Source organism: Canis lupus, chromosome 27 (genome assembly GCF_003254725.2).
Source record: "Canis lupus dingo isolate Sandy chromosome 27, ASM325472v2, whole genome shotgun sequence".
Classification (NCBI taxonomy): domain Eukaryota; kingdom Metazoa; phylum Chordata; class Mammalia; order Carnivora; family Canidae; genus Canis; species Canis lupus.
Window position 1 is genome coordinate 23,908,810 of NC_064269.1, and position 24,781 is coordinate 23,933,590.

Genomic DNA, 24,781 nt, shown 5'->3' on the forward strand with positions numbered 1-24,781 from the left:
AATTAAATGAGAATTAATATTAAATGACATATGCATGATAATACCTGCTCTTTTTTTTTGCCCTCTTTCTCCTAGGATGGCCTTCTAAAGCTGGTTTATCTGCTTATAGCCAGATGAAACTTTTCTTAGGATCTATAAAAACTTAAATCCCTAAAGAACCATAGATATTTTTGAAAAGAAGTTTCTTTAGCCCTCTAAGGATCTTCCGAAGTATTTGATTTTGTTTGTTTTCTTTCAAGATTCACTCATTCTTTTAATGTTTTTATGAGTTTTCTTTCCCCTGTGAATAATAGGCCTCCAAGTGGGATGGGGAGGGGTGCAAAGAATTTATACTCATTTGTATTGGAGTTATTTATATTGTTCTGCTGTCCTTTTGATATTAATTCCTTTTGTAGATTCAGGCAGAGAGGTTGGTTTGCTTATTTTGTACGTCCAAGTCCAAGTAAAGGTGTTGTCCACAAAATGCAGGGGGTAGTAGAATCTGATCAGCGTGGTTTCTATTTTCTTATAGTTTATTTTGTAACACTGTATTGCTCCGAGAGTTCTTGCTTTATTTTGTGTGTGTGTGAATCCATTCCATCATTTGATAATTTTTGTAACCTTGATTAATTTTTTGACATATCTTCAAGTGAAATGAACAGAAAATTAAAATGACAAATGCTTTTCAGTTATGTATCTAAGAACTGATCAAATGGTGCCACAGAAACATTATGTTCTTTCTATACATGGAGTTACCAACTCTTTATTTATCTAAAGTATTTTTTATTTTTTTTATTTTTTTAAAGATTTATTTATTTATTTATTTATTTATTTATTTATGAGAGAGAGAGAGAGAGAGAGGCAGAGACACAGGAGGAGGGAAAAGCAGGCTCCATGCCGGGACCCCGACTCAGGACTCAATCCCGGGACTCCAGGATCACGCCCTGGGCCAAAGGCAGGCACCAAACTGCTAAGCCACCCAGGGATCCCCTCTAAAGTATTTTTTAAAAGCTTTTGAAGGTTTACATTTAGAGGCTAATAAGAAGAACTGGTATGATTATTAACATCAAGTCTTACTGCTTTATGCTTTCTTTTAGCCTCTTGGTAGAAGCACTATTAATCATTTTAAAAGATAATAGCAATCATCCAGATGTAATGAGCAACCAGAGGACAAAATAACCATTATTATTAGGAATTTGAAGTTGTCTAGGGACAAGAGGTTAAACAAAGTTGAATCTGAAACACCATACATTTTACACTGGCTCATGTTATAACTGTTCTCATCAAATATTATTCTTGACATTTGTATTCCTTCTCCATATTTTCAAATGTACTCTGCATTTGAAAAATTTACTCTGCAGAATTTCTGTGAATGAATTTTCATTTAGTATTGTGAGCTAAAGTTCTTCTGACAGGACATTCTTCAAGTACATATATAGAAACTATATACGGTATAGTTTTAGCACATTTTGAAAATGAAAAGTAAAGGTTAGATAGTTAATCTAAAATTAAAGTTTCAAAACTCAGTTAGAAATGTTAAAGAGAAGGGAGAAGAAATATTAAAAGAGACAGAAAGAAAAAGCAAAAAGGAACGATATCTAGTTCTGCAAAGTAAATGAGTAAAACTGAGGGAGATTCATGAAATGCGTTCATATATTATGGTTGAAGAATGAGAAACAAGTTTTTTTCCAGGCATCAAAATGAAGTAATGGTAAAAAAAAAAAAAAAAAAAAATGCTTTAGAATCATGGAAGCACTTAACATGTGTTGGCTATACGTCTTCCTTAGGACGATGGATTAGCTATCACTGCCTAACAAGATACTGCACAATTTAGTGACTTTAAACAATGAACGCTTATCTCACACAATTTCCACAGGTCAGGAATCTGGGAGCCGCTTACCTGGATGGACCTGGGTAAGAGTCTCTCATGTGGCTGCAATTAAGTTGTCAGCTGTGGTTGCAGTCTCGTGAAAGCTTGATAGGTGCTGGTACATCCACTTCCAAAGTGTCTCACACACGTGCCTAACAAGTCATATCTTGGTGGTTGGCAAGAAGCCTTGGCTCCTTGCCAGGTGGAGCTCTCTATGGGCTGTTTGAGTATCCTCGTGACATTGCAGGTGGCTCCCCCCTGGGGATGATTTTGTCCCCCAGGAAACATTTGGCAGCATCTGGAGACAGTTTTGGTTGCTGCAGCATGAGCAGAAGGGCTACAAGCATCTAGTGTAGAGCCAGGGATACAGCTAGACATCCTACGCGGGACAGTCATTCACAACAAAGAATTATTCAGCCAAAATATCAATAGTTGCTGAGATTGAGAAACCATACCCCAGAGCGATTGATCCAAGAAAGAGGAAGGTAGAAGCTACAACATCCTTTATGACCTAGCACTGGGAGTCAAATTGTCCTTTCCGCAGTAGTAGCCTATTGGTTATATAGCTTGGTCCTGTTTTTGTGGGAGGGGAATACGCCCCATCATAAATGCCAGGAGGCAGGAATTATCAGGGGGCCACTGGAGGGCCAGCTACCCCAGAAGAACTTTGTGTGTAGAAGGGATGGCATTTTTTGGCTTAGGTGTTATGAAGCAATTTTTAAATTAAGAAATGGATGCTAAATATTACTGATATTCCACAAGCCAAGCCACGCACTTTATTCTTCTATTTGTGTTCAAATATATATGTGTGTGTGTTTGTGGATATAATTGATATTTTAGAGGCATTAAATCATCAAAAGCAAAAAAAAACAAGGGAAATACTTGACTCAAATGTTAACAGAAAAGGAACAGGGAGCATGTAAAACAACAAATTAGATGATGAAGACTATGTGAATACCTGTAACTTAATTAAATGTAAAAACAATATGAAATTATCACTATGAAGCAAATATCCCCCAACTACACTACTAGTACTCTCTTTTAAAAGAAGCAATATATGTGAAGCAAAAGTGTAAACTGGCAAAATAAGAAAGCTAAATGAGAAGCTACAATATATTACCCTCAGCTAAATAACTGAAGACTTGCATTTAAATGGCATTTAAGTCTAATAGCATTAACACAGCAAAAGCATACCTACCAAAGAATTCCTGGAGTTCTATCTGCCTGGTTAACAAGGCATCTTGCAATTTGTAAGACCAAAGGCAAGCATTCCTTCATGAAAAGGGCCTCAGGACCATGTGGTCTTTAAGTTGATAGACTTGATTTTTAGGCATCAAGAACCTACTAATAAATTATGGAGTTGGAGTAGCTATACAAGTAGGATCCCTTATTCTTAAGGGGCTAAGAAAATAATTTAACATGTTTAGGTAGTTTTATCTGATATTACCTTGATTGCCTTTTGCACATAAATGCAAACCTTTTTCTGATCTAAGTTTATGAAGGAAAGATCAGAGATCAGGGACTTTTGGATTCTCAAAAAGATTGTTTTGTTTTGTTTTATCTGTTTTGTTTTGTTTTTCTCTCTAGTAAGCCTCTAACTGAACTGTAGAAAGAACTGCCTTATATGGACGGAAAAGGTGCAAGAGGGTTCCTGCAGTGAACAATAGGAATAGACAATGAATGCAAGCTAGGGAAGAGAGGTGCAGCCACAGTGCCCATTATCCAATTCAACCTGTAGTGTAACTTCCCTACTTAATAGGATTATTTTATCAGAGAGGATAATAGCAACCAGCTGATTAATTTTGCAACATGCTTCATGAATGCTTTACTCTCCACCATATGTTATTTTTGCTACTTACTTCACATGAGTATTTGTGGTAAATATGGGGACAACCACAGATTTCAAATTGTGCAGAGGAAGTAGCCTGAAATTCCATATTTTATTTTATTCAATAGTTGTATGCCTATTAAGGAATCAAATCATATTTATAAATGAAAGAATACATTAAATACACAGACTGTCCTCAAATAGTTTAAATAAAACTCAATTCCACATGCATCTTCACTGCAGGCTTAAATATAAAGTAAATACATTCTTTGCTCCTTTATTACTGACCCCATAAAACCAAAGCCTCAAAGCCACAGGCCTAGATGTCAGGTGATTTGCATTTTTCTAAATGCCCAACATAAAAGAGCAAGTAATAAATAGTTGAAATTTTATTCAATAAAGAATGAATGGATGGATGGATGGATGGATGGATGGATGATTGCATAAATTTATATGTTCTTGCCCATTGCCAGTATAATGCTTTAAATTTGTTATCCACCAAATAAATATTTGATTTTCAGTAACTATCTTAGGTAACTACTTAAAGAAAAATTATAATAATGAGAATGAGTAAAGATGTGAATAAAGGTGGGATTTTAAATTCTGGGGAATATAATTATCTGCTCATCCTTAGTGGCGCAACTTGCGGTTCAAGGACCTGCATGTAGATATATTTTCTGTTGTGAAGGACAAGGAAACAAACAGAAGGGAGTAGATTTCTTTAGGATACTGGTAGTCCTGTTTTCTAGTACTCTATTAAGCTTCCTTAGCAAAAATAAAAAATAAATTAAAAAAATTAAAAAGAAGAAAGGCTTAGGAATGAGGGGAGAGAAATAAACCTCCAGGATTCTAGAGAATGATTTTTCTTTGATAAATTATCGATTTCTGTGAGCCGTTTGGTCTTCACACATTAAAAATTAAGACTATCATACGATTATGTTAGACTAACATGTTTTTCCTAGAATAAGCTTATTATTTGAAAATCGTCTAAGTAAAATATATTTTAAATTTACATAGTTATTTTTTAAAGTTTTTTATAGTTTTTGTTACGTTTATGTGGAATAATTCTGCATTCCTGATTACAGTTGTATTTCTCCAGTGCATCTAAGGCTGTATGTTTATGTCAAGTAATTTTCTTCTTCCAAATTTATTATTTATCTCTGTGGAATATTTATTTTCATTGGTTAAGACATAAATTCATTATACCCCCACAATATTTCTACAAGACATAAATTCATTACACCTCCACAATATTTCTACAATGAAGACAAGTTGACATTAGTTAGATGTTTGCTTTCAGACAAGTCGTAGTAGCTATAAGTGGAACATGCCTGAACTTTATGTTTGTTTAGATTATACTTGTTTTGCATTTTATCCCAGATGAGTAAAATTAGACAATATTAGGAGAAGTTATAATCATAAATAGATTCCTAGAACTTATGTTTATATATATGAAATATTATTCTCTTATGCATTTTTGTATGAATTCTTGTATTTTCTGATATATAGGATGTGGACTCCTGGTATTTTAGCTCTTTAGCGCTACCAAATGACCTTTTTGATGCTATGTAGTACAGAGAACAGAGAAGCACAAAAAAAGTCACCAAAGAAATCAACATTTGTACCTGAAATTTTAAGCTGGTATATCAATAGCGAATGCGTGTGTTACTTCATTTTATTGCACATGTATTGACCTTTATGTGTGTTTTTTTGATATAAAGAATTACATATTTAAGTCTGAATTTCAGAAATTCATTTCATCAACGTCTTTTTAAATTTAAGATTAAATTTGTTATATAACTAAAAAGAATATTGTATGATGAGTCTAACAACCTGGGTTTCTTTAGAACTTTGTTTTAGTTTCCTTTCTGAGATTATTTATTACTTCATAGAACTGAAGATTAAATAGATGATTTGAAATATTATAATGAATTCTATAAATGTAGGTAATAACCTATCAGTTAAAACTTATTTACCTTAGCTTACACGTTTTCTTAAAACGTTTGCCTTATATTTATATTAGGCTAGCATATCAACTTTGGAACTATTCAACAGATATATAAGATTCTTCTTAACTCTCACTTTGTGTATAAATTAACTAATTATGAAATATGCTATTTTCAAAATTTTCAAATGGAAGCATCATTTAATGATTAGACAAGTAATTAAAGAGAAATTGTTTTTTTATCACTTTACAGTGTACTTCATAGAAATGCTATTTTTCCAATGCTTTCTTGACCTTGAAAATTACTTATATTCTTTTATATAAAAATTATTTATTTACAATTTTAGAATGCATGCTTTATTTGTAAGAGTGGGTTTAATCATGCTAAGCTTTCAAATTTCTCCTAAATAAGTTCTTGCAAATAAAAAACAAAGTAGAAAAACCTTTGGGAAAAAACTTAACCTTTGGCATTTATTGTGCATATTCATAATTAGGAGAATGCAGGTCATAAATAAATAGTCCACCTTCATTTTATAGTTAGGATTTTAAATTTTTCATCTAGTCAAATGAAAAATAATTAATAGAAAATGGGAAAACTACTGTAATTTTTGTATTCTTCATGAATAATAGGTATTTGGTATAGTAGCTCAGTAGTAAATTATTAGAAGAACCAAATTGTGAAATAATATCATATAATGGGTCAAAATTATTTGTATAGTTACCACTATAAGGATCAAGCATGTGGGTTCTTATTAATATACCATTAGCCAGGTCACACAATGAAAGAGAACGAAAGGGCAATTTTGAATGACATTTCTATCAACTTGGGAACTGTCAACCTCTATTATGTCCTTGGGGCTTTGCACTTTTTGGCTTTCAGACATCTGTGCTGCCTTGAATGGAGGAGAATATTAAGAGTTCCAGTGGGTCTCTTGCTCTAATAAATGCTTTGGGTAGTCATTTTTCAGTACGTGCATGTAATAGTGCTTAGTGCTTAAAGCTAAGCATATGACATTTCATATGCTTCAGATCCCATCAGCACCTACATCTGCATCATCTTCATCAACACCATCATTCCCCCTACACATACACACTCACGCTCTATTTCCTTTGTGCTCATAAATCTCTTCTCTTGCAACTCTGGGAATATATTCCATCCTCTCTTTTTTTCTGCACAGTCAAGTGAAACAACCACCTTAATTTTTCCAAGTCTTCCCTCAAAACTTTTCCAAGAGTTGTGAATACTGCCCAAGGAAGTTTTCAGGCTATCATGACAAAAGGCAGTAGTTTCATACAGAAAGCAGTAAGCAGGTACATTTGATAAAGGATAAAGTGTCTAGAGTATTTACAGCTGCATGGTAAACAGTCAGTAAAGCTCCTATCTGACAGGATATTTAAACTGAATTAACAGGAAGAAAATCTGGATCCTAATCTTTATTGGCCTACTGAATGTCAGTAGCATTTAGTTTATTATACATATGTATGTTTTCATTTATTGTTATTAGCGTACGTTATGCTTTGATAAAATCTTAAAGAATGAGATAACCATGTATTTTTTTAAAGACATGTTTTTTGAGAGAGAGAGAGAGAAAGAGAGTGTGCATGAGCAAGCACGAGCTGGGGTCGGGGGACAGAGGGAAAGGGAGAAGGAGAGAAACATGCTGAGCAGAAGCAGACTTGGGGCTTGATCTCAGGACCCATTAGATCATAACCTGAATCGAAATCAAGAGTGGGATGTTTAACTTACTGAGCTACCCAGGTGCCCCAACATGTGTTTTTTAATGTTACCTCCTTACATTGAGGAAGTCTTAAAAAAAAAAGAATTTGAAGTTAATTTTTTTTTAAAAACTATCTCTATATGGTATATGGTGATGGCTCTCAAATATTAGTGTGCATCAGAATCATCTGGAATGCTTGTTAAAACAGGTTGCTAGAACCCACCTCCAAAGTTTCTAGAATAGAGAATTTGCTTTTCTAATAAGTTCCCAAATGGTGCTGATGGTACTGATCCAAGGATCACATTTGTACTCATCTGTACTGCAGTATGGGCAAAAGGGGCACAATACTTTTGGGTTTCTGTCAACCATAACCTCATATATAAGGATTATAGCTCACCACCTTAACCAAATGTTCCAGATTGAAAGATCTCTGAATAATTTTGCCCTTGCAGATTTTACAATGCTAAAGTAAACTTTTCTTAATTATATAGTGAACCAGTCATGGAATTAGCTTACCTTCCTTTCTTCCAAGACTATGAATCCATATAAATTTGGTATGATGGTCATCAACTTACTACACATCTAATGTGATCTCAGATTGCTCTTTGAATTCTCATAGATTTTCAGTTAGCTGTTCTTTTTTTTTTTTTTCCTGAAACAGAAAACAGAATTTAAAAAAAATGTTAAAGAGTAATTTCTTCTAGTTTGTTCATAAGTTTGCTAGGTGCAGCCAACCATGGAATTTAATAATAAACCACTTTAAAAATATAAACTTTAAATAGATGTCATATTATGCCATTTTACCATTTTTATAAGTGATTGATTTCAATGGTTTTTGGTAGATATATATATATATATATAATTTTGTACACATTAATATGTTTCCATTCCATCAAATCACACTATTTTTCCAACTTGTTCCACTTTCAGCAAGTTATCTTGCTACTACCTGTAGATAGTTTATGTTCTTAACTCATGAAGATAGAACAGTAACAAAGTGGAAAGTAAATTTTTATTCTACAATATTACTACATGTAAAATTGTAGGTATTGTAAGCAACAAAGTATAAACATGTGATATTTCCATTTTAGAGCACAAAAGAGGAATACAAATTTCTCAATTTGTGATGAAAAAAGTGATGTAATGTTAATATTATCTGATTCTTATAAATGTGGTAGAAATTTTGATGATAATTGTATACATAAATTTTTGTATGATATTACACAAAGACTAACATAGAAAGGTATAAAATAGAATGAAAACTACATAAACTTGACCTATTCAAATATTGAACAATTGGAACTCATCATATGTTCTGAATTAACCACATAAATATCTTCAAACCACAATGTATTGATTGTGGCATACGTTGTAAGGAAAATCTGGAAAACAAATTTAGATTTAAAAATGTAACGCTAAGTGTTTAGAACAGTGTCACATATAAATAGCACAAATTGGTATAATGTCAATTATGTTTATTTTCATTTTTAGATGAAATCCAAAACTGTTTCTGTGAAACCTAAGAGAAAAGTTTATTTTCTAAGACAGAAAGTTTCCTTCTTTTTTTTGTAATTAATTTGGAGAGCAGTTCTGATCAGAGGTACACACCAATTAACTCCTCCATCATGGATAATTCCAGGTACTCTGTCTTAAGCACTAGGGTACAAAGGTGCTTGGGACTCAACCCCTGTTATTATGAGGTTGAAAAAAACCTACCTATATCATAATTTTGCATGAATTATGTAATTGCCTCTCAGCAAAAATGAATAGTACAAAGAGTAGCTTAAGAATATTTCTTATAGGTACATCAGTTATATACTTTCTGGATAGTTGACTGCACGTGTACTTTCTTTTATACAAAAGGTTTTTCATAATATGTAGTTGTAAGTGACATTGTTGACAGCTAACCAGACACTCTAATGTTCAGGTTGAATGTTAAGACCACTGATTGATAGAGTAATTTGGTGGGAAATGACAGGCTGTATACCTGTGTTTTTCTAGGCATTTTTGATCAGCCGTGCCTTATCACAGCTCATGTTCTAATGATCATTGCAGGATGAAGTGGCACAGCCACTGAACCTATCAGCTAAACCCAAGACCTCTGATGGCAAATCACCCACATCACCCACCTCTCCCCATATGCCAGCTCTGAGAATAAACAGTGGGGCAGGCCCCCTCAAAGCCTCTGTCCCAGCAGCATTAGCTAGTCCTTCAGCCAGAGTTAGCACAATAGGTAAGTTCTGTTTCTTTTGTTCTTGCTGATTTTCTGTTTATGGCAATTGAATGAAATCATTTTTTAATGGCGAATCACGCATACCCTGTGCATGGTTTTAGTTCCATAGGAAAGTTTCAATTTGATGAACCTCATAGGTATGTTCTAAACATGCAAATGCTATTTATAACTGAAGTCCAAGTTACAATGTCCCCCTGAAAAGCTAATTGAACTGGTTATGTTTGTTGATGTCACTGATGTTCTTAAGTTTATTTTAAAAAGGAGGCCTAATTGACTTAATCGAAGAGAGCAATGTGTCCAGAATGTTGTTGTTAGATAACTTGCCTTTTCCATCACTGAAATATATTTCCATTTTTTGTGATGTGTGCAAACTATTCATAATGATAAAAGATATTCTACCTAGATGAGCAGTAACCCATCAGGATATGAAGTTTTTCAATTCCATACTGCTTGAGATTTACTTGAACATACCAAAGTATTATAAAAAGTACATAGCTTCATTTCTCCATTATTGTCATTTTGGTAAAGTCAACACTAGAAAATGCTTCTATAAGCTGACTTTTTAAAAATTCCAATGATTCTTACTTTAGTAACACATAAATTAGACTGTACACACTTACTTCAACCTACATTTATTGACATGTTTATCATTTGCATACTGTTATAAGGAAACTAGCACAGACAAGCCTTCAAGGAGCTCAGGGTTTAGTCAGGGATAAGACTCTTTAGTTAGGGGATGACTCATCCCTCTTACAGTACTAGTCAGCCATAGTAAGTGCTATTTCAGAGCAGAGACACAACCTTATCATCAAAAAGAAGCATGTTGGATTCTATTTGGGAAGGATCAAGGAAGGCTAAGTTGGGGATAGCCTAATTCAGGTGGAGTCTTGAGGAAAAGAGACTGTTCCAGGCATTTTAGCCTTTAAAACAAAATCCAGAGTAAAATAGCATATTTTTGAGAGATGCACTGAGTTGGTTAGCATATAGGATAAGTGTGTAGTGAAAAGTGATTGGGGCTAAAACTGAAAGGAGCAGATGGAATCTGACTGGATGCTATCCTCAGAAGTTTTGACTTTTTCTCCAGACAGCAATCTGATCAGTACTTTAAGGAAGAAGAGTATTGGCAGCAGGAAGAGATAGGGATAGGGAAACCATTGTTTTAGTGTAGGACAACAGTTAGTTACATGAATTAGAAATAAGCAGTGATACAACAAAGAAAGGAATAGATTGAGGAGATGTTAGTAAAGAATTGATACAACTATCCTCGACAGAAAGTACCTGGTGAGGTTCAAGTTGGAGACAGAGGAGTCTAGGATTTTGAATCATTGAAATAAGGCTAATACTTCCCTTAACCGTGAAAGAGAAGACCAAAGTGGAAGGAGATTTGGAGGAGGAACATAAAAATTTAGTAAGTGTTGAAACACAAGGAGTTGTTAGGTAGAGATATTTGGGGGGAAACTATAAATGTAAGTCTGATATGTAAAGTGCTAGCATTTTAGATGTAGAACTATATATGATATAGGGGATTAAGAGTACACTTATCACAATGAGCACAGAGTAATGTATAGAATTATTAAATCATTATATTGAAACTAAGTATAGAATTATTAAATCACTATATTGAAATTAATATAACACTGTATGTTAGCTATCCTAGAATTAAAAGAAATAAAGGAAATGAAAAGATACGTGTACCTCTAAAAAAAAATAAGTTCACCAAAAAAGTGTGTATAGTAAGAAGAGAACTGAGATAAAGAATCATAGGTATTACCTACTACATTAGATATCATTACTGCATAGCAAATTAACTAATACTCAGCAGCTTAAAATAACCAATATTCATTACTTCGCAATTTCTAAGAGTCAGAATTTGGAAGCAGTTTAGCTGGGTGGTTCTGGCTGAAGGCCTCATGGTTGCAGTCAATGTGTTAGGGCTCTAGTCATCTATGGACTTTTCTAGGGATAGGTGTTTCTTTTTCAAGATGTCTCACTCACATTGGTGTTAATAAAGGATCCATTCTTTGCCTGGTGAGTCTTTCTGTAGGGCTGTTCATTGCATGGAAACTAACTTTCCTCAGACTGAGTGATCAAAGAGGGAGAACAGAGAGAAAGCAACAGTACCTTTTATGACCTAGTCTCAAAAGTCACACAGAGTCCAGTCTACTTTATTCTCATAAGAGAATCACAAGTGCAGCCTAACTCAAAGGAAGGGGTATTAGGCTCCAGCTCTGAAGGAAGGAATATCAAAATATCTTTGTACACATTTTAAAACCAGCAGCAAACTTTTTTTAGAGGGAAAACCGATAAAGAGCAAGTGATTGTCTTAGAATAGGAATGAAGATAGGGCCGTGTCATGCTAGCCTAGGAAAAATGAGTTTCAAAAAATGAGGTGTTATTTAACAGTGTTGCATTTGACAACGGAAAAGTTAAAAAAAATGAAAAAGAAAAGCTTTATGATTTAGCTGGAGCTCGTGGAGAGGTAAACTCTGACAGAGAAGTTTTAGGAGCATGTCTTAGCAGAATTTCAATCACAATGATTTGAAGACTATGAGGAGAGAAAATGCAGCTGATCTATAGATCAGTCTTTTTGTAAGCTTAGTGTTGAGAAGTGATTATTTTAAGAGGACTGCGTACAGACAAGTTTAAAATAGGACAATCATTCATATATATGTGACTATATATATAATGTCAAGAAGAAGAAGAGTCAGAGACAGATAAAGATATGAAAGAGAGCACAATGATGGAACAAGACAAAAGATCATGAGAAAGCATTAACCTTGCAAAAGAGCAAAGCCCCTCTTTTTTTTCTGAGACTGAACAAAACAAAGGAAAAAAGGGAGTAAAGTTGCAGAGAAATTGTGGGGTGGATAAAAAAGAGAAAGAAAGAAAAAGCTGAAGGAATGTCTTTCAAATGCTTCAATCTCCACAGAGTAGAATTCCAGATCATTTGTCAACAGGAAGCCAGTCTGGGGCAGTGGGGCAGCAGAGAGAGCAGAAACTGTGAAAATTTAAGTTTTGAAAAGTTTGAAAAAGGTTTGGGGTACATGTAGATTTTTTATCATCATGCAGCACTCTGTTATGGCCTAACTCGGTTACTTGGCTCCATATCCTAAATGGACTCCAAGATAAGAATTGCTTTCATGTCCTAAGTATGTAAAAGAAAAAATATTTTATCTGGCAGGAATGATTCACTTCCAGAATAGACATGAAGGCTCAGAAATATCACAGCGCTGGTCTATGAGCTACTTTTGTAATGTCACTAGAACTAGAATATTTAACAAAATAACCCGTAGATTTGCATTTTTATCATATGAGGATTTTTACTTCAGCATTCCAGGGATTAAGTATGACAAAATATTTTAGAAAGGCAAGAATGTATTTAGTGACATTTATCATCTGACTTTCTCCACGACTAAAACTTCTCTTATTTTTTTTTTCCTGAAAAATCCCTTCACCACATACACATCTCTCATATATTCCAAGGACTCGAGGCCACTACGATTTACTTTTCTCTTTTCAGCAAATGCAGATGTTGAAAGCTGAAACTGTAATGAGTAATAATGTAGTTGGATAAAAGCTGTGCACATTAATGGTGTTGTAAAGGTCACCCCTGAAAGAAGAATTAATGTGTTATGCCATTAATAAACCAAGGAAAACTGTGAACTAAAAGATAACTTAAGTTATCGCTAATAACATGGGCTCTTTGCTATATATCTATTAGCTACAAATATAGAAAGTGAGTTTTTGAGGTTGGTGACCAATATTACAGTGTATTCTGTAAAAATGCCTTTGATATGGTATGCAAAGCATAGGTTGCTCCAAAAGAAAGGGGATCCTTAAAAGGTTTGAATAGTTCAGAAGAATGATGGATAAGTTTAGAATCTTTTGCCCAAATATTATCTTTCTTTTATTGGCCTTTTTCACCTATGTTGTACATATGTATAATACTTTAAACATTTTAAAAGCATTTTTAATCTATTTCTCAGTGAAGCTAATTTTAGACTTATAGACCCTGAAATAGATAGTCCAGATATCCATATCATCCAGTCAATACTTGTTATTTTACAGATAAGGAACCAAGGCCTAAGGAGGCTAAACGCTTACCCAGGGATTCTAAGTAAGTTTCTATCACAGGGTAGACAGTTCTGTGACTCTATGTTTATTTCCTCTATTTTAATTTCAAGAAAACGACTTTCCACGAAGACCTAGTAACTTGCCCAAACTCATAGCCAGCAGAGGGTGAGGCCATAGGATTCATGGTCTCTGGTTGGCATGCTCTGTTTTCAGCTGTTGCCTGTTGGTAGGCTCTCCACGTTAGATGTTCTTCTTAGTCATTTATCTAGCTTTTCACTCATTCATCGAATAAATGGGTATTAAATATCTTCTCTATGCCATGCATTTTGCAGAACGGTGAGCAGTTGGAAGTCTTGGAGAGAGACTTTAGATGCCTCCAGCCTTGTACTGTTTAGTCTTTGGAAGAATCTAGAATGTGTTATTCTTACCCTTTATTCTTGAGAAACATTAACACATAAGAAGTAAAACTTTCCTGAGCAAATATAGTAGACTTACATTGGTTCAATAGAATGAAGGAAAAAAATTTTCCAGTTCATTAATTTGGTACTTTATTTGTATAACTTGCTAATTTAAAATACAATGACATAAAGGAGGATATTACCTTGAAGTTTCATTATTAGTTTACAATTTTAATCAGAAAAGCTTCTATGAGGGTAGGTTATCAAACAAAAATATTGTAAGAGTTTAATAGAAAGCCAGTGGATTGTCAGGGAGTTGAGGGTATTATTCAACATCTGGCAATTAACATTTGCATAGCACTTCACAATTTACAAATTGCTTTCACATTTATAATCTAATTAATTCTTGTGAGTTTTCACAGATGAAGAAATGGCTATATATCAGGGTGCCAAAAATTTGATGATGATAAGTGACCTCAACAATAGAAAAAAATTAATATTTGTGGAAAATAACTTGAAACACATGTGTGCTTACTTTTACTTCTAGGCTGAAAAGTCCTATGTAAAATAAATATGTAGTAAATAAGAATTTGTATTGCCTGCATAGCATCTGTTAAATCTGTGAGTTTAATAAATCTGTGTCATTATGGCACAGGTTTCCATCAATGTGATGACATAGATAATAACTTGGAATTACAAAGATAGATACTTTCAACTTAGAAATATGTGTTTATACCTTCAACAGACCCTGTCATGGACCAAAGGAATAAAAGATTGAAAATTTTAAAATGCCCTCAAGTAATTCAAATATTGGTGTGAAAGACAAACTTAGACAAATGGAAGGCAATGTGACAGTAAAAGCATATATAAGGTTCTGCAGGAGCATAGAGATGAGAAGTTCTAATGTTGCCAAGGAGCATGCCTGGGGTATATCAGGGAAGTCCTTACAGAAGGGGTGACGTTTGCATAAAGTCCCAAACACATCAGAAAGAAAGAGTATTTCAGTAAGAGTAAAGTTTGGGAGACAGAAATGGGAGTGGGAGGAGGCAGGCCTTTGCTGGGAATAGGAATTTTGAGAATTTTGTTGGTAGTGATTAAGAAGACACACCAAAGTATAAAAAAATCAAACTGTGGTGAATTTAACAAGGTTACAGAATCTTGCAAATTTCTTACACCTGCATTTCCCAAATTCCATTTGAAGTGCTAACAGGAAGCCATATTGACCATTGCCTTCCCACTTCCCTCTTAAGATTGAGGCTCACCAAAACTTGCCTAAGCACATATCCACCTTCCAATTCTATCTTATGATGCAGTTGGTGCCTAAATATATAATTAAGGCTAAATAAAATGTATCAAGTGATCATTTGGGGGGTATATAGGGTGATTCCCTTTCATCAAACCTCTATACCAAGAAATTATATCCCTTCACAGATTTTATCATTATGGTCAAAGCCATACAGTAAGACTGCTGAGGGTGAGCAAATAGAGAAAATGAAAGAGAAAAGAAAAGAAAGGAATTAACATTTTCTACTGCCTCCTCAGGTACCAAATGTTATCTACTCCTTCATAAGATATATTTTGTTTAATTCTTCCATCAACCTGACATTCATTTTATAGTTGATGAGAATGGAAATTCAATGAAATTATGTGTTCTAGTTTGGCACATATCACACTTCCCAAGAAATAGAAACCCAGACCCACCTGAATCCAATGCCTAAATCCTACCTATTTCACTATGCCATTTTATAAATAAATTGACAGTGAATAAGTTTCATGGACCACTTATTATGCAAGACTGTATTAACTCATTTATGTTATCTGGTGAATGCTATCTCTATTTAACCAATAAGATAATTGAGATTTAAAAAGGTAAAAATCACATGTACAATTTATATAGCTTGTAAGTGGCAAAGTTATGATTTTAATTCAGGCATGTCCAGCTCCAAAATGCAATTTTTTTTCTGAAGATCGTAACCTTGGACCAAATCTAAGGAGGAGATGAACACCAGATCCAGACAAGGATATGAAGATGGAGGAGGCAGAGAGGAAGGGGGACCCCAGGTTATGATGAGAAACAAGGAAGAAAGGAGTATCTATAATGAGAGGATTGTTAGTGAGGTCATTCTGCAAGCCATGGCAAGTGTCCCTTGGATTTGACAACTTAAAAGAGCAAAGGCACAGAAACAAAATTGTAGCAGAAATGAAAGGGCAAAGAAGTAATGGGAGAGTATGATTAGAATCTTAGAAGGTAAAGAGAGAGACAGTTGGAAAGAGAGCAACACAAAGTTGAAAGAGAAACTTATTTGCTTGTCTCAGGTGGAGAAACTTACTTACAAATTGCTTGTCTCAGGTGGAGAAACTTACGTACAATAGAGATGGTGAGGAAGTTCAGATATGGATGACATAAATATGAAAGAGAATGACCAATGGAGATGTATAGAAATCTAGAGCATGAGTTTAGGGTATTTGCCTTGAATAAAAGTAGAGGCACCATTTTCATTGAAGCAGGAGGGGGCCATGGGCAAAAATGAAGACAGATTTGAAGCTCGCAGGAGGTAGGAGTCAGGGTGGGAGTAGGGCAGGAAGGTGAAAGCTCAGCTTTATTGGTCTTTCCACAATCAGAGGTGAAGCCATTTGCCAAGAGAGGGAATCAGCACGATTGGTAATTTGATGACTGTGATGAGAATAAAATGTAAAGAATAGGCAAAGAGTCCTATTATTATTCAACTCTGTAATATATAAATGCCTTTAATATTTAAGATTTCATACAGCATTTTAACTGAAATTCAAGAGTCTCTAAAAGCAAGAAGGTTTATTTTAAAGTGGACGCTTATTTCCACCTGCATAGGAACACACACCTCAAACTGGAAATAGACATTACAGAACATATGTCTGTCAGTTGTTCACCCCCATATGATTTGCATCCCTTTTGCATCTATATTAATCATTTTTCCTGCACAATGTTATCTTGGCAGCACCTAAAAACAAAAAGAATTCATACTTTAGCTCAATGCTATGTGCCAAACCATTTCAAAATGTGTTTGTTCTGTGAAGAAGCTAAATAGATGGCAAAAATGCATGATGCCAGGTTGTACATATACAGGGGTTAGAGCATAGGACAATCAGGCTAATCCTCTTAAGATCTTTTACTAAAGGAACATAAACTGAGACCATCACTGTCCTTTAAGAGCTCTATTTCTTTCTCGAGTAGCAGTGTTCACAAACAGAATAATCAAGAATAATATATTAAGAAGGTTGTTCATGAGAACCAAGACAGGATATTGAGGATAATATAAGGTTAAAAACAACCATAATTTAAACATTAACCCTAAAGGCTTGACCTAGGTCTAAATAGTTGTTTACGATTTATATTGTATTTATAATGAGCAAGGATGTTTTGTTCTTTGAATACGTTCCAATGAATTTCGCTCTGAAAAGCAAAACACATAGTGGCTCTCAAGGCTCTTCTTTGTGTCTCCTACACTGGAACTTGTCTTTCTGTCTCAAGGAGATCAGAGGATGAAGTCTAGTCTGTGCATAGCAAGGGGGTTGGGGGGAGAGCATGGATCATTTCAAAACCCTCCAGCACTGAAGCACTGCACTAATCTGACATCAACTTCTTCAATAGAAATGTCTAAGCAGCAAGAAAGTATTCTATGTTTTTTGGCAATCAACAGATCAGATAGAAGAGTCTAGCAATACGACGAGGATGTGTAATCTGAAATGATTAGACAAGGCTCTTTAGTACCAGAACATTCATAATTGAGACAAAGAAAGAGTATTAATAACACTTTCCTAACACGGCAGTTAGCCATTTTATATTTCCTTTCTTTAATCTTAGTGTTTTTCAACAAATCATGGGATTTAATAGCGTGTTTTGGCAGATTAGAGGATTTATGGCCCAGATGTTTTTTGTTCTAAAAATGGATTAGGGTGTAAAGTTTGCTGGAATCCATGGAACATGTTGAGGCAAGCCGGTCATTTTATGTGTGATTAGTGCCTGCCTTCTGTCTCACAGTCCCTCCATCTGTCACAATTCACCAATGGATCTGGTTAGATTTAGCCTCATGTCACAAACAAGTCCCTTTTCTGGGCAATTGCATATTATAGATTCAGTTTATGCCATTTTATGCCCTAGTTAAAAGATAGGGAGAGTGAAAGATGATATATTAGCTTTCTTTTCAATATTTACGAAACAGTCTTTTCCCATCGGTACTCTACCCTGAAGTCCTGTGGGTGATCATAATAATGTGTATCAAATAAATAAATGACCAGTGTTAAAATTAAGTTAAAAATTAGTTTTGCTCCTTACACCTGTGATTCTTTAAAAGAAAAATTTTGACAAATTTTTTTTTTTTTTTACTCACTCTGGATTGTGGAGCTGTAGATGCAAGTTGGCCATTTGACCATCTTATTAAGAGTGTGAATTAAGTGTGACTGTAGTTTTCAGGAGCCACAGTTTCCTACCATACAACTCGCAGGTGCTTGGTTACATTCTGCGCTTGAAATTTAGCCCATAACTCTTACAAGTTTGTAATCATAGCAGACCACTGCCACCTGTGGTTTACTTCTCCATCAGTGGATTTCGAGGGGAACGAGCTTCTTTCACTTAGTTAATAATGATGTGTTCTTTCTGTATATAACAACCGTAACAGTGCAATACGCAAACTCTAAACTGACCTTTCTAATACAATGAGAATGTCAATAATCAGAGTGATAATGATCAATACCTCTATCCTATGTTAGCATTCAAATGAGCCTTACGTGAAAAAAAAAGCCAGATAGGTTTCATTTTTGCACTACAAAATACAAAATGACAAAAGTTCATTTGAAAATGAATTATAAATTTATAAAATAAATTACATTTTAAATTTCTCTCCAAGCATGTGGAAACAACCATATTTCACTTCAGTATTACATTTGCATCACAGATGCTTGGCACTGCGTTCATGTATGACTGTGTGAAGCAGGCATTAACGATTACTCATTCATTCATTCATTTTAGACAAATGAAATCGAGAAATTATTATATGCCAGACGCCAGTCATTATCCAAAAAAAAGACGTGATTTTTTTTCTGGTTGAAGGTTAACCTATTCACACATTTGTACAAAACATAGCCTTTGTTCTGTCACACCCTCAGGTTATTTAAATGACCATGATGCTGTCACCAAGGCCATCCAAGAAGCTCGGCAAATGAAGGAGCAGCTCCGACGGGAACAACAGGTGCTTGATGGGAAGGTGGCTGTTGTGAATAGTCTAGGTCTCAATAACTGCCGGACAGAAAAGGTTAGTTCATAAAATAACTGACTTTCCAAAACTACTTAAATTGCCTAAATGCTGTTTTTCTTTGTTTTCTCATTTTCTCACCACCTCAGAATGATGGTTCTCCCTCCCTTTTTCCCCCTCTCTCAGTACCGAAATCTTCATGCCCATCCTAATCAAAACCATCTGGAAATGAGAAGAGTTATAATTCTCTTCTATCCATCTCCAGACCTTATTGATAATTAATATCCCCCTTTCTGCCATCAGTTTGCATTAAAGTGGAATGGCATTTGAAATATCGGAGTCTGAGTGAAAGTTTTGCTTTACAGAGATGCTTAACTTGTATTTGGGGATGAGCTGGATTTGAAAATGCTGAATCTTCTTTAATCAGCATAAGCTTGGATGATACCCATGCTCATAGCCTAAGTAACTAGGATCCTGAAGCTGTCATAATATGTTTCCACTGCAAAGCACTGTCAAGTTTTAGATGACTGCACAATTGGAAATTTTGACTTTATTATAAAACAAAATGTGCTCTTTAAAACTTGGACATTGTTATTATACGTAAGGCCAGTGAAACTTCTGAATTTATCTTAGATGTAATCATTCCAAACACTTTTGTCTAAGCTACATTGTATTTTACTCAGAAAAAAATATTATGTCATTATAAAAAGCTCAGAGTGATGTACTTATCTTGGTCATATTTGATATTTCTGATTTGAAATTTTAAGATGTGACTGAGTCTTGTTTTTCCAATCCTGTAGCTAGGGAGATAAAGTAAATAGGAGAACAAAAATGATCAGCTACTTAGCAATAACTTGAAAGTTAGCCATCATGGAAAGCTTGCGAGTCAAACAGGATTGTCCAGAATGAGCAGATTGCTCATTTGATAGATCGCTGGCTTCCCTGGCTTTGTATGGAATTTGATGTGCAATCTCTAAGAAGCTCACAACCTGCATAGTGAAGGTGAAATCTACGTGGAATCCTGTCACAACCCTGGTCCAAACATGGGTCAAAAGGATGGAAAAATGACTTCAATTCTGCTCTGTACCTAGAGGAGAAAGGAAAGCATGGTTAGGTGTACATCTCTGGTAATCACACAACATAAGAAGAGCGACACTGGTACGGGGAGAAGGACACAAAATTTTTCTAGCTAAGCACCAGAAGGGAAGGGGAAAAGCAAAGTGACAGCTCTAAGAAGGAATGATAGCAAGCATAAAGGAATTTATATTCAAATATTTAAACATTCTTGAAAGGATGCTTGAACAGAAATTCCTTTTCTCTGCTCCCCATGTAGAAATGAGTTTAACACTCAGCCAGATGCTAATGCAAAGTGACTCAAGCTATTCCTCGCAAGCATAGCTAAATTGCCGTTATTTGTTAAGCGCATTGAATTCAGCTGTGGATATAGCAGTTGGTTGCATTCAGCAAGCATCTGTACCCTTTTTTTTTTTTTAATCCTCCAAAGCAGAGACAACTCTACCTATCCCCTCCCTCTCCTCCCCTGTGCTGGCTGGGAATTGTCAAGTGACAACCGACCAAATCCTTTTGGACAGGAAGCCTTCATCCTGAGTTCTATATACTTGCAAAACAGGCCTTGTGGTTGGATCAGGGAGCCCATTAAAAGCACTTTGATGGTATGGAAATTCATCTTCATGAAGCTCCTAGGCCCCTAAGCAGCATGCTGTTTAGCTGTGGTTACAGATCACTCATTCAGATCGGAGGGCAATAATTGTGCTGACGGCTTGTAAGGCAATGGAAGTACATAAAATAATCCTGGGCCCTCCACCATGGCACTGCGAGTTAATCTTCTCTAATACAGATCAGCTGTTGTTCTAACACATGACTTTATGCCGGCTCCAGTGACTGCTCAGCCTTTTGATTAAGTACCAGGAGTGGAACCATCTGCATTCACTTTACTCCATAGTTGTCCATTGTTAGGGGACTTTATTTCCACTTCTTGTTCCACCTCCGCAATCATACTTTCTTTCTCTGATTAGCACCTTCTCTATTTGTGTTGCATGAGTGAGAATTGCCTCTTATTGAACACTACTGCCTACAGTTCCCCTTTCTCTTTTGTAGCATTATAACCTTTTAGAAACCTATTTTTTGAGTCATACCTGCCAAAATCTGTTGGCCAGTTAAGATGTCTTCATTCTCAAAAAGGCTGTCATTCCCAAATCTCTTCACCATGCACTTTCAATGCAGTTGAGTTATATCACCAACTACAGTTTTATATTTTCATGGGTTTTTAAGTGAAAATCTTAAAATACAGAAGTGAAACAGTTCCATTATTGTAACAGTATGACAAACTTCTGTAAGGTGAAAGTAAATATTTTCAGCAGAAGGATCTGAATGACACCTTGATACCTGACAATGAAAGTGTGATTTTGAAGCTGAGAAGTAGGTATTAACTGTGGTTGCCTTTTTCTGTTGAACTAGCTTGGGTGTCATTTCTGTAATATGGATGATTGATTTATGTGCAACTCATGGGAATGAGATAATGTCAAATTTATATCCTTTAATTAACACCTGCTATGTAGGAGGGGTGGTATAGTGAGCTTGAGATACTGTATTGAATGAGAAAGTGTGCCCTTTGCCTTTATAAAGTATATAGCTTAAATCAAATTATTTTGACTGTTAACCATGGCCTCTATGTGTGTAAGCCTACTTGTAAGAAGTGAATAAAGACCCCACCCATTTTGCTTAGCATATCAGATCATTTCTATACCTGAGTTGACAAAGGTGGCTGCTTATTCTTCCACATAAAGTGACATCACTATGCCTATTGTGTTGTTTTTCTCCTAATACCTACCGTTTTCATAGATTTTTATAATTGCTCAACTTTATCCATAGCCAGAGCATAGGTAGATCAGTAGTTGGTTTGAAATTTTGCTTTCATTTGAAAGACATAAACAGAAGATATGATAAATTTTTTGTACTCTATCACATCATTCAAATACCAAAAAAAGAACATTTCTCTCACTAAGACAATACTCCCAGATTCCTAAACCCAGAAAGTATGTGAGGTGCAAGGATAGCTGGGGTGAAGAGGGGTGGAGGAGTAGGGGTGTGGGTGGCAGATAAAAGAAAAAAAAAAACATGTAGAAAAGAACTGGGAGAAAGGAAAGGGGAAAAGAGAAAAAAAACCAGCCTGGTGCTTCCCATTGGTCTGAGGTCTGAGAGGTGATAGCATGACCTGAGATCCCTGGGTTGGAATCCTGTAGCAGAGATTTGTTTTCTTGAGTACATAAACCTTATACATAGTAACTTTTCTCCAGATTTCAAATGACCAACATGGTTGTCCCAAGTAGAAAGTCTTAATTCTGAAAAGCTGTAATTGGTAGTAAAAACAATTAGAGGTGTGAAGATAGGGACAAATGTTTTCTAGTAATGTGCACCAAAACACATAATGAAAGTCATTTTTACTAAAACACATTTTAATTGAAGACTTCTAAAAGATTTCTCATTTTTTTACTTTTCTTGGAAGTGTTTCAACATACCCAAAAACTGTGTATGTCAGGTTTCTTGGAAACTCTGGGACACAGTGTTATTTATAATTGTCATTTCAGGTTAATTATAGTCTGATTGCATATTCCGATAATGTTATCTTTCATCACATAGCTCTTCACAGATTAGTGTTATGGATGAATAAAAAATCTTCTCAGGTAGGAAGAATCAGAAAGACCCTCATACATTTAGTTTGTAAAAACCACCCATTTGTTTCATTAACACCCACCTGGCATAATCTTGGCCGTATGACCGACTGCATACTCAGGTTCTGACCTTATGTTTGAAGGTAGCCATAGTTTGGAAATCATAAAGTCCTCAGTTTTTGTATCAGTTTTTCCTGATACCACCAGGCAGTACTAATTTAATAGAGACCAGTACATTTGACCAAAATGTGGTATAGACCAGAAGTTTCCTTGCTTATTTCCCTCACCCCCAGTGGAATGATTTCCATGTATTTGTTAAACATGTATTTCATTACATGCATCAGGATATCTAAATACAATAGCTTCAACAGATAATGATTAATTTTTAGCACATAATGAAGTTTTGTAGAAGGCAATTGGCATTAATTTATCATCTCAGAGATATCATGATTGAAATCTTCATGATTCTCTTAGCTTTTCCTTTAAGGTCTTCAAATGTTGCTGTACCTACAACTATGCCATGAAGGCAGGCCATCTGGGGAAGGAGAAGCAATTTTCTCTTTGCTATTTTCAATCCTCTTTCACATAGTGTCTTCTTCATTCACATAGGGATGTTCACTGCACCCCTCACGCAGACTTCCATAAATATCTCATTTGAATAGAAATGGGTTGACTGCATACCTTTAAGAGAATTAGTGGCCAGAGGAAGGGAACCTGCCTTAGGTTGATCATGAATTATATTTTGGGACTGAATTAGAAAGACCTTAGTCTATACTCCTGGAGATCAAGAGATATCTTAAAATCAAAGATTATCTGCAGAGAAGAAAAAGACCAGAATGGCTATCGAGTAAAAAAAGGTCATAGTAGGCCACAGCTGCATGATAAAAATGATATCGAAGCTCTCAAATATTTTCTTCATGAAACTGGCTTGTTTTGATTGTGTTATACTCCTCGTCATCTATCTAGCTACTTTTATTTTTGCACTATTACAAGTCTGTGGCCTTATACCTTGTCTGTGGTTCTTAAAGAATTAAATCACACATAAGCATGTACACACACACACATATACACATACACATACACCCTTGGGTGACAGGTTAAACCAATGAATGTGTGTTCGCACATATGTTTCTACATGTTAAGGCCAACTTCTGTACTGCTTTCATATATAAAACAGATGTCACTCACAAAAATAAACATGCAGATGTGTGCATTTATTTTTTTAAGGTAGAGAACTTATCCACCACATAAACATTAATTGCCTACAGTGTACTTGAAATCCAAATGCCTACACATGCTATGAATTCCTCTATTACAGCAAGTAAGAATTCCTGGCAAAATGCCTTACTTTTCCTTCTGTGGTTCAGTGAAAATTCATGTCTGATTTCCACAGAATAAGGTGAAAATTTAGAGAATCATAGGTATATTTTAAACCATAATTTATTCAATAATGATAGCAGTTTCTCTTTTTACTTGTCAGTCATACTCATAGGAAGCCTTACCAATACTACATAGACTAATTTGTAAACAGAGGTTAATTTTTATTAGTCTGGCACTTAGAAACTCTTCCACTACAACCTCCTCTCTTTCTGCTATTGTCAACCTCTTTCTTTCCCTTTAACAGAGTGCCAAACATGAAATGACAGTGACCAATGTTGACTTAATGTGGATGTTTAATAATGAAAAAAAGTGTGTCAGTCCCAGCATTAGTTACAAATGGCAGTAAGTGTATCGGATGGCAGCCCTGTAATAATTTTACATCCATCATTCTTTCCTGATGCTTCGCTGGCCATCTGATGGATGGGGCCAGCAGTGT

At 35.1% G+C, this 24,781-nt stretch overlaps 1 protein-coding gene and 1 long non-coding RNA gene across 24 annotated transcripts in view; one reads left to right on the forward strand and one right to left on the reverse strand.

Moving 5' to 3' along the window:
- LOC118352584 (uncharacterized) overlaps positions 1-7,985 on the reverse strand; it is a 39,564-nt gene extending 31,579 nt beyond the window's left edge. For both annotated transcript variants that reach the window (XR_007406549.1, XR_004809914.2), the window contains exon 1: positions 7,857-7,985. This is a non-coding gene — a long non-coding RNA (uncharacterized LOC118352584). The remainder of the gene's footprint in view (positions 1-7,856) is intronic.
- SOX5 (SRY-box transcription factor 5) overlaps positions 1-24,781 on the forward strand; it is a 1,002,640-nt gene that overhangs the window by 951,470 nt on the left and 26,389 nt on the right. For all 22 annotated transcript variants that reach the window (XM_025455370.3, XM_035707446.2, XM_035707449.2 and 19 more), the window contains 2 exons: positions 9,396-9,573; positions 19,188-19,333. In XM_025455370.3, the coding sequence (XP_025311155.1) occupies positions 9,396-9,573; positions 19,188-19,333 (324 nt within the window). The remainder of the gene's footprint in view (positions 1-9,395; positions 9,574-19,187; positions 19,334-24,781) is intronic.